At 49.4% G+C, this 13,829-nt stretch overlaps 1 protein-coding gene across 3 annotated transcripts in view; it reads left to right on the forward strand.

Moving 5' to 3' along the window:
- Fsd2 (fibronectin type III and SPRY domain containing 2) overlaps nucleotides 1-13,829 on the forward strand; it is a 29,093-nt gene that overhangs the window by 6,970 nt on the left and 8,294 nt on the right. For 2 of the 3 annotated variants that reach the window (XM_059253290.1, XM_059253291.1), the window contains 6 exons: nucleotides 501-523; nucleotides 2,393-2,514; nucleotides 4,555-4,710; nucleotides 8,568-8,702; nucleotides 9,489-9,639; nucleotides 13,635-13,768. In XM_059253290.1, the coding sequence (XP_059109273.1) occupies nucleotides 501-523; nucleotides 2,393-2,514; nucleotides 4,555-4,710; nucleotides 8,568-8,702; nucleotides 9,489-9,639; nucleotides 13,635-13,768 (721 nt within the window). The remainder of the gene's footprint in view (nucleotides 1-500; nucleotides 524-2,392; nucleotides 2,515-4,554; nucleotides 4,711-8,567; nucleotides 8,703-9,488; nucleotides 9,640-13,634; nucleotides 13,769-13,829) is intronic. The other variant, XM_059253292.1, reaches the window with a different exon arrangement.

Genomic DNA, 13,829 nt, shown 5'->3' on the forward strand with positions numbered 1-13,829 from the left:
CTCTTAGATGCTAAATATGACCCCCTCATTGTCCAAGCTCATAGCTACTCCTCAAAGCCCAATCATACCTCCTTCTCACCACCATCGTAGTAAGAGACCCATGAATAAAGGTAGAGAGCAATTTGGCAAGAGCTGTGAGAAGAACCAATCCTCACCCTCTTGAGCCAGTGGTCCCCTGGTGCCACCGTACCTCAAATACAGAATGTAGAAAACAATGCATTACTGATAATGCATTGTGGACAGCCACCGTGTCTTACACCAGAGGAACCACAAAATAAACAATGGTGTTTCTAGGCAACAATTTCTTGCAGTCTTTGTAGTCAGTGGTCCAAAGGGCCCTGTGTGACCAGGGAGGTGCAGGACTGTGGAGGGAAATGCACAAGCATGGTGGTTTTGTGTTGGGGTGATCCTCCCCACTTTCCAACTTTAAAAAATTTACACTTTATATTGTTGAGAAAAATTATTTCCTAAATTGGTTTAATATTTTCTTTCCTTTTCAGGATGCAGTGGCTATGACTGACAGGTAATAGTTTTGTCCTGACCTGGTTTCTGTTTCTATTCCTTTCACTTCTAGACTCTCCTGGGTCATCTGCTTCCCTTCTCAGCTCCGGTGACCCCATAAATAAAATAGTCCCGACTTCGGAATGGCAGTGTGGGGTCAGTAGGCCCTTTGGTGTTGAATCTTAGAATCTCTGGGCTGGAAGGGAACATGTATGGTGAGGCCCACCCAGCAAGCCTGCGCTCAGGTCCCCCTCACACACGAGAACTTTGTCTCACTGGGAGAAACTGAGGACTGGAACATGTCCCCATCTCTCTTCAGTCCTTGGTCATGTTGTGGCAGAAAGCATGCACATTTTAAAGTCAGACACACAGCAGAGCGTGACCCCTGCTTCCACAGTGACCTTGGACAGATCCAAGTCCAATGTCCCACCTTCCCTATTTACAAACAGGGGCAGTTCTGTGAGACCTTAGTAAGACAATGTCCATAAAGCAACATGGGAACTTAATAATGAAAGGGCCTAAATACATGCATTTTGGCAAAAATGGACCTGGACTTCAAATTCCATGTTTGCCATGTAGAAGCCTCGTGACTTCCAGGGAGCTGGTGGAGGACCATCTGGAGCCTCTGGTGCAGCAACACGAGGGCTCCTGACCGTATGGAGTGTGAGGCTCCAGAGTAGAACCCCCAAGTGCATGTGGGGATGTGGGATGATGTGGGAGCGGAGGAAATGTGGGTCTACATCCTGCTGATACGTGGATTTCCACCCATTCTTAGGCCCAACCCTTCCTCTTGCCCCTGGGAGGGATCAGACCAACATTTCTCAACCTGTGGGCGCAATCCCTTTGGGAGGGTCAAATGACCCTTTCACAGGGGTCACATAAGACCATCGGAAAACACAGATTATTTCCATCACAGTTCATAACAGTAGCAAAAATACAGTTACAAAGTAGCAACCAAAAAATGATTTTATGATTGGGGGTCACCACAACATGAGGAACTGTACTAAAGGGTCACAGCATTAGGAAGGTTGAGAACGTCTGGGTTAGACATTAATGGATGGTTTGGATGGGAAGTGTTCCCTGAAAGGCTCATGGGCTGAAGGCTTTGTTCTCAAAGAAACTATGTTCGGAAGTGGTTGGATCAGTAGAGCTCTGATCTCATGAATGAGGGTCCTTCTAGGGGTTCGTAACCCTATGGTACAATTGGGAGGTGGTGGAGTTGAGGAGTTGGAGCCTAGTTGAAGGAAGTGTGTTACTAGAGGTTTGAAAGGTATATCTAGTCCCCCTTCTTGCCTCTCTTTGCTTCCTGGCTGCCCAAGATAAGCAGCTTTCCTCCATTTTGCCCCCATCCTCCCCCACCACCACCATGCTTCCACCAAAGGCCTAAAGAGCAATGGAGCCAGCTGACCGTGGACTGAAACCGTGGGCCGAAGTAGAGATTCCCTCCCTTTTAATTGCTTATCTCAGTGATTTGTCAAAGCCACAACGTTCTAGTGAGGTAACCTCCTGGCCCATCATCAAATCAGATAGCAGAATCCAGAAGCATGTGAAGAAATGCAAGTTTGGCAGAGGCCCCCTCCATTCCTCCTAGTGACCTAGCACTAAAGACGGACCCTAAGAAGAAAGCCCTCCATCTTTGTATGAATTTGTGTTGCTTTTTAAAAACATGCATGAGTGTTTTGCCTGCATGAATGTCTGTGGACCGTGTGTGTACCTGGTGTCCACAGAGGCCAGAAGAGGGTGTCACATACCTTGGAACTGGGGTTACAGACAGTTGTGAGCTGCCATGTGGGTGCTGGCAATTGAACCTAGATCCTCTGGAAGAGCAGCCAGTGCTCTTAACTGCTGATCCCACTCCCCAGCCCCTGGCCATGTCTTTTCATACCCACAGACTGGGGAAATTCCTGAAAACCAAAACAGACGTGGAGCTCTCTGCACAGCCTGAGTTTGAAGACCAGACCTTGGATTTCTCTGATGTGGAGCAGCTGATGGACTCTATCAACACCATTCCAGGTGTGTGTGTGTGTGTGTGTGTGTGTGTGAGAGAGAGAGAGAGAGAGAGAGAGAGAGAGAGAGAGAGAGAGAGAGAGGAAGAGAGAGAGAGAGAGAACATGAATGGACCTAAAGGGACAGTATAGTAAGTGGAACAAACCAATCACAGAAAGATAGACACTGTATGCTTCTCCTTCTGTGAGGTGCCTGAAGAAGTCAAACTCACAGACTCAGCAATGGTGGCAGTCCAGGACTGGGGAGGGAGAGGTGGGAACTGCTGAATGAGTAGGAGGACTTATTCTGTAAGGTGAAGAAGATCTGAGCAGCACAGCACTTGGAGTTAACATCTGTCACTTCCACAAATGGTAAGAAAGTAGATCTGATGCTAAGGGATCTTAACAAACATGCCTCCCTGCCCCTCGTGTGCATGTGTATGAGTGTGTGTGTGTGTGTGTGTGTGTGTGTGTGTGTGTGTGTTGGGGGTGGAGTGCACACTCACATGCATTCATGTGCATGTGGAGGCCAGAGATTGACATCAAGCATCTCCCTCTATTGCTCTGCACTTCATTTTTTGAAACAGGGTCTCTCACTGAACCTGGAGCTCCCAGGTTGTCTAGGCTGTCTGGCCAGGATGCGCCTGGCTTCTTATGTGGATGCTGGGGCTCCGAACTCAGGTCCTCAGGCTTATTTGGCAAGCACTTGGCTGCCTGAGCCACCTCCCCAGCTCAGGTTCTTTTCTCTTCTAAGGCTCAGTAGTACTCCGTTGAGTCAACACACCACATTTCCTCCTCCATTAATCTGTTGATGGACACTAGGTTGTTCTCTTATCTTGGCCATTGTGAATACAGCACCATGAAATGCGTGTGCAAAGTATCTAGGATCCCGACTTCAATTCTTTTTTTTTTTTTTTTTGGTTTTTCGAGACAGGGTTTCTCTGTGTAGCTTTGCTCCTTTCCTGGAACTCACTTGGTAATCCAGGCTGGCCTTGAACTCACAGAGATCCTCCTGGCTCTGCCTCCCGAGTGCTGGGATTAAAGGCGTGCGCCACCACCGCCGGCGCCGACTTCAATTCTTTTGGCTGTATACCTAAAAGTAGGACTGCTGACCGATCTGAGAGTTCCCTTCTCTCCCTCACTCTGTTTGCAGCACTGGGGACTGAACCCAGCACCTCACACATGCTACTCAAGTACTGCGTCTCTGAGCTACATTTCCAACCCCCCCCCCCCCACCAACCCTTCCTTTTCTTTAAAGCTGAGATCTCACTGTATCACCCAGATGGTCTTGTACCCCTGGACTCAAGTGATCCTCTCTGGTATCATGGTCTCTTGGGTGTGACATTATGCTAGCAGTTCCTTTTTAACTTTTTGGTGGCTTGCCATGCTGTTTTCCACAGTGGCTGTACGAAGGTACATTTCCCTGGCAGTCCACATGGCTTCCTGTTCTTTACACCCTTGCCAACGCTTGTCATCCTTTGCTTTCTGAGCGTAGCTGTTCTGGCAGGTGTGAGGGGATAGCTCACTATGTCGGGGGACGCTTTATTTGTTGTTTTTAGTTTTGCTGAGACGGGTCTAACTCCGTACCTAGGCTAGCTGTAGAACTCACAATGGAGCCCAGGCTCACCTCACACTTGTGATCCTCAGCCTCTCGGGTGCTGGGATTACAGGCATGCACCACCATGCATGGCCCTCAGGTCATGGTTTCTATCTGCATTTCCCTCATGGTTAGTCATGTCGAGCACCTGTTCCTACTCTTGTGGCAATTTGTATGTCTTCTTTAGACGAGCATCTATTTGAGCCCTTTGCTCATTTTCAAATGATGTGATTTAAGGGGTTGTCTGTTTTGTTTGGCGTTGAGTTTTGGAGATTCTTCGGTGTTTTGAATATCAGTTATAAAAATCTCTTGTCTGTCCCCCATGGGCACCAGGCACACACATGGTTCACAGACATGCATGCAGACAAAACACCCATACACGCGAAACCAGACAGTAAAATAAAAAGCAGCTGCTCCCCACACCTGCACAGCTGTCTCCTCATTGTTGACTTCTCTCCCTTTGTTTTTTAGCTCCCTCTGCTCCGGTGATCAACCCACAGGCCCCCAACTTGGCCACAGGGTCCTCCGTCCGCGTGTGTTGGAGCTTGTACTCTGACGACACCGTGGAGAGCTATCAGCTGTCCTACAGGCCAGTGCGGGACAGCTCACCAGGCAAAGACCAAGCAGGTAAGGTCTAGAGCCTGACCGAGCCGCTGCTGACCAGAACGCTTCAGGGAATAGCCCCTTGCTCCCTTTGGGCAGCTCTGGGCCTATCTTCACCCCCAGGGGAATGGCTTGTGTGGTACTAGGGCTGGGGCCACCTTTCCACCAATAATCCATCCATCAGTCCTTCTCCTGGGAGCATCATAGCTGTATTAGCCATTGGTTGGTTACTTTTCTGGTTGCTGTGAACAAATGCCCGACCAGAAACAACTTTGGAAGGCGAGGGCTTATTTTGGCTCACAGGTTGAAAGTGCAGTCCAGCACCTGGGGGGTGGGGGTGGGGGGTGGTAGCAGGTACATGAGGCAGCTGGTCACGTTGAACCACAGTCAAGAAACAGAGAGCAATGAATGCTGATGTTCTACTCACCTTCTCCTTTATATTCAGTCTGGGACCTCCGCCCACAGGATGGTGGCACCCACATCCAAGGTGGGTCATCCCTCCTCAGCTAAACCTCTTTGGAAATGCCTTCAGAGACACCCAGAGGCCTGTCTCCTTGGTGATTTGAAATCCCATCAAGTTGAAAATGAAGATTAATCTTCATAGTCAGCTTGCTGTTACCATAACAAATATCAGAGATAAATCAGCTTTTGAGGAAGAAACTTCAATAGCCCATGGTTTCTGTCTTTAATGACACAGTACACTACGACAGAATGTGGCCAAAAAGCTGCTCATCTGAGAGCATCCATGGGGCCAAGAGAAATGGGGGGGGGGTACCAATATCCCTCTCAAGCTTATGTTCCCAATGACCTAACCTCCTCCCACGAGGCCCCACCTCCTAAAGAGTTCACCACCTCCTGGGGTACTGGGTTAGGGACAGCCTTCAACACACAGCTGTTGGGGGCACTCCTTTAAACCATAACAAGAAGGGGAAATCAGACTGTAGGAAAACTACCCCCCAAGTCCCACAAACCTGAAGCAATGAGGATGTGGTCTTGCTGGTAGGTCTGTCCAGTATGAGTCAGGTCAGAGTGAGCTTGACGGGCTTGGTGATCTCCATTTCATAGATGAGGATGGTGGAGGCTCAGGGAGAAATGACCTCTGTCGGTGAGTCACAGTGAGTTGTGGTAGAACCAGGGTGAGAACCAGGTCTTCGGGCTCCCTGCCCAGAGCACTGCACGCTGTTCTAGGATATGTGGGTGGCGGCTCTGGGAGGTAAGGACATCATTTCTGCCCAGGGACCAAGTAGGAGGAGTTTTAAAAATTTTTTTTTTTTTGTCTTTGTTTTTTGAGACAGGGTTTCTCCATGTAGTTTTGGTGCCTGTCCTGGATCTCACTCTGTAGACCAGCTGGCCTCGAACTCACAGAGATCTGCCTGCCTCTGCCTCCCGAGTGCTGGGATTAAAGGCGAGTGCCACCACTGCTGCCCAGCTAAAAATATTTTTTATTATTTGATAATTTCATACATTTATACAATGTATATGTAACTGTAACTTCTGGGCACACTGGGGCATGAGCAACCTACCGGTGGCCACATCCACAAAGCAGAGTGGCTCTCTCTCATTCAGATGCCATCAGCTGCCAGTAGTTCCTCCACTCGGGTGGAGGCTCCAGGGCCCTCTCCAACGCAAGCTGGAAACTTGACTGGCTTGATGTCGTGGGGATAACACAGCTGCTGTCAGTTGCTGTGGGCAATAACCACATCATGTTTAGAAGTCAGCATTTCACGGTTCTCCTCCCCACTTGCCCCCCTAATTCTCTGCCCTCTTCTTTGAACTTCTCTGAGCCTTGGATGGTGGGACATTGATATAGACCACCCATCCACAGCTAACCTCTCAGTCATTTATAGTTGACACTTTGACCAGTTTCGAGTCTCTGCATTAACCACTACCCACTGCCCAAAGAAACTTTCCTGACCAAGGTTGAGAGCAACACAAATCTTTGGGTGCACACATAAATGTTCAGAGTGCAGTTTGACAGCATGATCATGTATCACAACAACAGTAAGTTCCCCTCTAGGGCCTATGATCTCCCTAGTCATGGACTTCTAACCAGGTTTACAGTCCCAGGCATGAAATCACTCCTGTGGAGCAGACCTCGTAACAAATTAGAAAGTGGTTGGTTACGCTCACAACTATCAGGCCACTACGGCACCAGTGAGTGTGTCTGCCACCAGTAGGTCCGTGTTGTAGCATGAACGGTCCAGGGCTGGGAAAGATCATTGGTGCCTTTTTCCCACAGTAGCCTACACAGTACCTACTGGAACTGTGCGGGCTAGCCAGCAGGAAGGAAGTTTCCATCCTAGTTCCAGCTTGGTCTGTCTACGATCTGGGAGCAGGTCCTGTGTTGTTCTCAGCAGCAGGATGTGACCATCTCGTTTTGATGGGCACCCAGCAGCGGTGGCAGCTGCCTGTGCTGTTTATTGGGGTCTCAGAGACCTCTGACAAACGACTCCCAGGAGAGTAGCTGTGGTGCCCTGAGCGAGCCATGTCCCCTGGCCGGGTACTGGAACACTTGGTCTCGGCTGGTGGTGCTGTCTGGGGAGGGTTAGGCTGTCACCTTGCTAGAGGAAGTACATCACCGCGAGCGGGTTTTCAGAGTTTGTAGCCTCACCCTACTTCCCTACTCCTCTGTCCTTCGAGCTCGTGGCCGAGGATGTGAGCACTCGGCTTCCTGCTCAGCAGCACTCGGCTTCCTGCTCAGCCTCCTGCTGGGCCTCCCTACCACAAGCTGCTCTCACCCCTCTGAAACCATACGCCCCAATAAACTCTTCTTCCGTATGTCACATGGTCACATTGTTTTGTCGTAGCCAATGCAGTAGCCTATTCCCAAAACTGTGCTTTCATTAATAACCCCTGGCTTCTGAGAGCAGGTTTATCCATGCACGCAGCGTCCTCAGTTTTGTTTGCTTTTAATTATCATTAGTTTTCCAAGTAACAGATTCCTTTAATGCTTTTTCAATACCTTTTAATTGGTTAGATTTCTGAGAGAAGGTCTAAGTAACCCAGAGTAGCCTTGAACTCACAGCTATTCTCCTGCCTCAGCCTCCTGAGTACTAGGATTACAAATAGGCACCACCATGTATTAGCCTTGTGCCAGTTAGTTTTTGCTCTGTAACGATACTTCTGCCTCCAAATTTAGCGGCTTAAAATAACACACATTTATTGTTTTATAATTTTATGGGTTGGTTAGACAATTCAGGACTGAGACCCCTGAGTGTGATCAGATGGTCCAAGGTGGCCTTACTCATTATGATAGTTTATCTCCATGGTCAACTTGAGGGATTTAAAATCACCATGGAAACACATCTCTGGGTGTGTCTGTGGAGGTGTTCCCAGAAAGGTTTAACAGAGCAGGCAGACCCACCTGATGTCCCTGACTGATTGAGACAGAGAAAGCACACTGAGCATCAGCGCTCAGCTCTCTGCTTCCTGAGTGTGGATACAATGTGATCGGCTGCAGCCTGGCCTTCCCTGCCCGGACCGCAGGAAACCCCTCCTTCCTTAAGAGGCTTCTTACCAGGTAAAAGTAACTAATGTCTTCCCCTCTGGCCTAAGCTAGAGCGGCTGGTGCAGGGGTGGGGGACCTTCTCCCCGTGGTCTTGAACTCTCCAGAGGGTGTGCTCAGACTCATTCCTAGGTAGCAAAAGCGTTCCAGCAGTAAGCGGGGCAAGCCTCTCCTGTCCCAAGCCTCCTCTTGCATAGTCCTGTCTGCTGTGACCAACTTAAGCCCTACTTCTGGCTAGGAAGCCAGAGCCTCTTAGCACACACAGGTCGCGCCTGCAGGGGAGGGAGGAATCCGAAGCCACTCTTTTGCCGTGGGACACAGTAACACCACGCGGCCTTTTAAGATCTGAATTCTGACTTTTTTCTTTTTCTTCCAGAATTTACCATGACAGTCAAAGAAACATATTGCTCAGTGAGAAATCTTGAGCCAAATACCCAATATGAATTTTGGGTGATAGCGCAGAACAGGACCGGCCCCAGCCCCTCCAGTGAGCATGCGGTGTACATGACAGGTGACCAGCTGTTCATTCACGTTCTAGGCGAGCAGGAGTTGCAAGTTTCTAGATGTGACTGGGTTTTCAGTTTCATTTGAAAAGATAGAAAGTGCTGTGTGGGGTTTCTTTCCTTTTCTCCTGTATTCCCTTTAATGCATTAGATCTACACGCCTGGTGGTGTAAGGACATTTTTTTTTTCAAGGTTGGCCTGCTACCCACAGTTATACTGACACTTGGGACTTGTATTAAGTTAATTCTATTAAACACCATGTCCCAGGCAACAGCTCCAGAGGGATAAGAGCCGTGTCAGAGACATGGCAGCAGGTACAGTGGCCGAAGCAGGAAGCTGGGGGCTCCTATCTTGAACTGCAAGTGTTGGCCGAGAGAGTGAACTTGAAATGGTGTGAGTCCTTACATTCTCAAAGCACACCTACAGTGGCACACTTCCTCCAAGGCTACACCTCCTAAAACTCTCCAAACCGGGTTACCAACCGGGGACCAAACATTCAAATGCCCTGGACTATGTAGGACACCTACTACTCAAACTGCCACAGGTTTTAGTGAGCATCCTCAACCCCAGGAATGTCTGAAAGGGTTCAGGTGCTTCAGGTTTAGTGAGCATCCTCAACCCCGGGAATGTCTGAAAGGGTCCCAGGTGCTACAGGTTTAGTGAGCATCCTCAACCCCGGGAATGTCTGAAAGCGTCCAGGTGCTGGCATTGCTGTGGTGTTTGTCCATGGCTCTAAACAAAATGCCTGGGACTGAACCTAATGACTGCTCCTATCTCTTTTCTCCCGCGTTTAGCTCCTTCTCCCCCCACTATAAAAAGTGAGGCAATCAGAAGCTGTGAAGAGGCTGCGCTCATTTGCTGGGAGTCTGGGAACCTGAATCCTGTGGACTCCTACACAGTGGAGCTGGTCCAGGCAGAAACGCCGGAAGCCTCAGGGGTAACTGAGTGAGTCTGGAGGGCCTTCACTGGTTGCTAAAGCATATGCAGTGTGGGGACAAGGTCAGAATTTGTGACACATAGCACCTTAATTAGGATACTTAAGGTTCCCAAGAAGTAGCTAGAATGCTAATGATCAGGAATGATGAGTACAAGTGACAAAACCCTGTGTTAACTTTTTTTTTTAATCCAATTAAGGGATGGGAGAGTGAGTTTTGTTTTGTTGTTGTTGTTTTGAGACAGGCTTTCTCTGTGTATCTCTGACTGCCCTGGAACTCACTCTTATAGACCAACCAGGCCTTGAACTCAGAAATCCCCCTGCCTCTGCCTCCCCAAGTGCTGGAATTAAAGGCATGCGCCACCACTGCCCGGTTCTGGGTGGGTAACTAAGGGCACAGTGGGTAAGAGTGCTGCTGTGCAAGTGTTGAATGTCTGAGTTAGGATCCCCAGCACCCATGTAAAGAGCTGGGTGTGGCTACTCACCTGGAACCCCAGTGCTGTGCTGGGGAGAGACAGGAGGACCACAGAGGCTTGCTGGCTGCTAGCCTAGCTCCAGGATCAATGAGAGACCCTGTCTCAAAGGACTGAGGCAGAAAATGGCAGAGAACCATCGCCGTCCTTCTCTGCCCTGTGTGTGTACACATGGGTACATACACCTACACACACCTACGTGTGCACAGACTGCACACATTTGCACACTTGAGCACACCTGTGCACATGCACAGATACAGTGTAATCAAGATTTATCTTTAGGCCAAGCATAGTGGCCTAAACTTGAGAGACTAAAGCAGAAGCATTGCTAAGAAATGGCCTGGGCCAAAGAGTGAGACCTTGTCTAAAGAAACAACAATAAAAACAAAATAATCACTTGCCGTTAATCCCAGCACTCGGGAGGCAGAGGCAGGTGATTCACTGAGTTCGAGGCCAGCCTGATCTATTGAGTGAGTTCCAGAGCAGTCAGGGATACACAGAGAAACCCTGTCTCAAAAAACCAAACCAAACAAACAACCCCCCAAAACAAAACAAAAACACACAATCTAGGCATGGTGTTACAATCTATAATTCCAGCACTTGGAAGGTGGAAGCAGGAGAATCTGGAGTTCAAGATCATCCTCATCATCTATATAGCAAATTCAAGCCCAGCATTGGTTTGAGATCCTGCCTTAAAAAAAAAAAATCCTTTTCACTCATGTACCAAGCATCAAGCACTGAGGACCTTAGAGAACTAGAAAGATACAGTTCTTGCCCTTGGAGCTCATAGTTCAGGAAGGAAAATAAGTACAAGCACACCTATAAACCATGTATGAAATACACAGTTCAGAGAGAGAGAGAAACAGGATGGAGGGAACGCTAGTGGAGGCGGGGTCTGCTTTTTGATAGACATTCACACTGAGTCCAGGATGGGAGGACTGAGCCCGAGAGGGGCAGGAGCGAGCCAGTTGTTTTGGGAGAGGAGAAGGACTTGGTGGACATGACCTCGGGGACGGGAGTGGGCTGGATACACTGGGGTAAGGTTTCTGAAGTTAGAGCACGAGAAAGAGGGCACAGGAACGACAAACTCAATGTACGATGTGCGAAGGATACAGAAGGCTGTCTGGAGAGTGGGAGGCCTTCCCAAGTCCATCAGGACAGGACATGGTGGCCGCCAGGGTCTATGGGTGGACATGGTGGCCGCCAGGGTCTACGGGTCCCAAGAGGCCATGGCGAGGCACCACAGAGGAAGTGTGGCTGCTCCTGGCTCACAGCCAGGCAGTTCTAAAGCGTACAGATCAAGGACTCATCCAGCTGGGCAGCCTGGCTCCTGGCAGAGTCCAGAGGAGCTCTGCTGTGGAGTGCAGGGGTGCACTGAGCTGCTGGGAGAGAATGGAGACGGCCTTTGAGGTCAGCTGCTAGGGAGGCAAATTCTTTTATTATTAGTAGTAATTTATTTATTTATTTTACATCCCAACCTCAGCCTCCCCTCCCTTCTCTCCTCCCACTCCCTCCCCCCTCCTCCCCTTTGCCCCCCACCCCCAATCTACCCGTCCTCCATAATCACTCAGCAAGGGAGGCAAATTCTAATGCTTGCCTTGTATGGGAGTCTGTGTAAGAAAGTGTGAACTTACTGTAGACTATGGATGGGGGCAGAATGCAGAATGTCCTTCCCACAGGGGACCTTCTATAAAGACTTGTATAAACTATGATAAGCAAACGCACTTGAAAGCAAGGCTCTGAAGCATGTCCATATGACCTCTGTGGGAAAGGCAAAGGCCCGGGAGCATTGGTTTGAGATCCTGCCTTAAAAAAAAAAAATCGCCGGGCGGTGGTGGCGCACGCCTTTAATCCCAGCACTCGGGAGGCATGACCAAAGATAATGAGACACAACATCGGTGTATTCCCTCGATGTGCTTGTATTTGCCTAAGCTAACTGTAAACGTCACCCCATGCTTTGCTTGCTCTAATAATAAAATGAGAATTGTTTACACTACTCTCGAGCTCAAACATTTGGAGTCCCCTGGTTACCCCACATAGATCTTTGGCATTTTCCTTCAATCTAGGGAGACCCAGCATCACTGGCCGGGCTGGTTGACAGCCACGGAACCTACCATGTATCCTATTTATCTGTCCTTGCCAGGATCTATGTGCCTATAACCACATCAAAAGCTGACCTTTGCTTTCTACTTCTAAAGATAGTCAGAAGTCGGGGAGGGGTCCACCACAGTGATTCAGGTTTCCTTTGCTGTTTATAATAACCTGGGACCTTGGACCAGCCCATAATGATGGAGCCCTCAGAGGACAGGTCAACAGGTTGGGTGTTCTGAGGTGGTGCTCACTCTCCCAGAACTGAATCACATGTCCCATCACTGAAGGGAAGGTGGTAGCTTCTTCACAGGCTGTGGCTCTTCATTCCTCCATCCCTCATCCCATACTAACTAACAACCCTTACTTCTCTGGCTCCTTCTTGACTTTCTTCTTGTCATGAATAACATGGTGGTCTCTTGAGAAATGCCTCTCTTCCCATACAGACTGCAGGTTCCCCAGGACTAGGGATTATGTTCAGTTTCCCCCAGGGCATATATAGCACCTGGAATGGAAGATGCTTTATTAATATCTACTGAATGAACAAGCAGACCTGCTCCTCTGGCCCAGAGCTGCGGCCTCCAACACGACATTATGTCCTTGGCTGGGTCAAGCGTCATGTCTGTGCATGAGCACCGTCCTGAAGACTTCTCTTGTCCACTAAAATGATATGAATGTGACAGCCACAGAAATCCAGATGGCACTATTATGAGCTTGTATTCTCATACAGTCTGTAGGAGACCAGCCCCCACCCTTATTTACCCCAGGGACTCTAGAGGAATGAGGGATAGAGACAGTTAGAAAAAGAGAGGAGAGAGAAACAGAAAACACAGGATGGACTCGGGTGGGCCTGGATCCTCATCCAAACGGGCCCAGAACTTTATTCCAAAGGTCCATTTATAACAATGCCAAGGGGTGGAACAAAAGACCTCCCCCTTGCTAGTTACAGTCACCTGGTACCCAGGCCTGTGGTCCAATCAACCTCTTACGTAGTCCTGCTGGGTACAGGCACTAGGAAACCTAGTGGGCTCCAACAAAGTCCAACTGAAATTGGATTACTCTGTGGCAGCTGTTTTTAACAAGGTTGTCTGTTCACAGACACACACTGAAAGGCTTCTATTGGTCCAAGATTATTCTACAGTGAGTGTACTCAGTCCCTCCCTCAGGGAGGTCATGGCCCTAACAGCCAGAAACAGACACGGGGTGCATACTCCACAACCCTCCAGCAGACACTCGGAGCACAGTGCTAGGTGCTTGGGAAACCTGGCTGAGGAGCTCCGGAGGGAGATGGCCAGACACAGACTAGCAAGCAAGCAAGCAAGCGGCGAACTGTGGGAGGCCTGCTCTGGTGCCACTCCTGGCTGTGCTGCTGTGGGTCAGAGCACAGTGGGTGTGAGCGGGATGGCTGCTGCTTGGGCTCATGGTCGCTCTGCTTCTGTGCACAGGTCTGTTGTCGGCATCCCAACCTGTGAGTCCCTGATACGGCTGCAGCCTGGACACAGCTACATGATCTACATCCGCGCCCTCAATGTCGGAGGCACCAGTGCCAGGAGTGAGCCTGCCACAGTGCACACCACAGGTCTGTGCCCCAGCTCCACACTCTTGGCGTGCAAGATCAGCCATTTGGTTGTAGACTCAGT

This window comes from Peromyscus eremicus, chromosome 1 (genome assembly GCF_949786415.1).
Source record: "Peromyscus eremicus chromosome 1, PerEre_H2_v1, whole genome shotgun sequence".
Lineage (NCBI taxonomy): Eukaryota > Metazoa > Chordata > Mammalia > Rodentia > Cricetidae > Peromyscus > Peromyscus eremicus.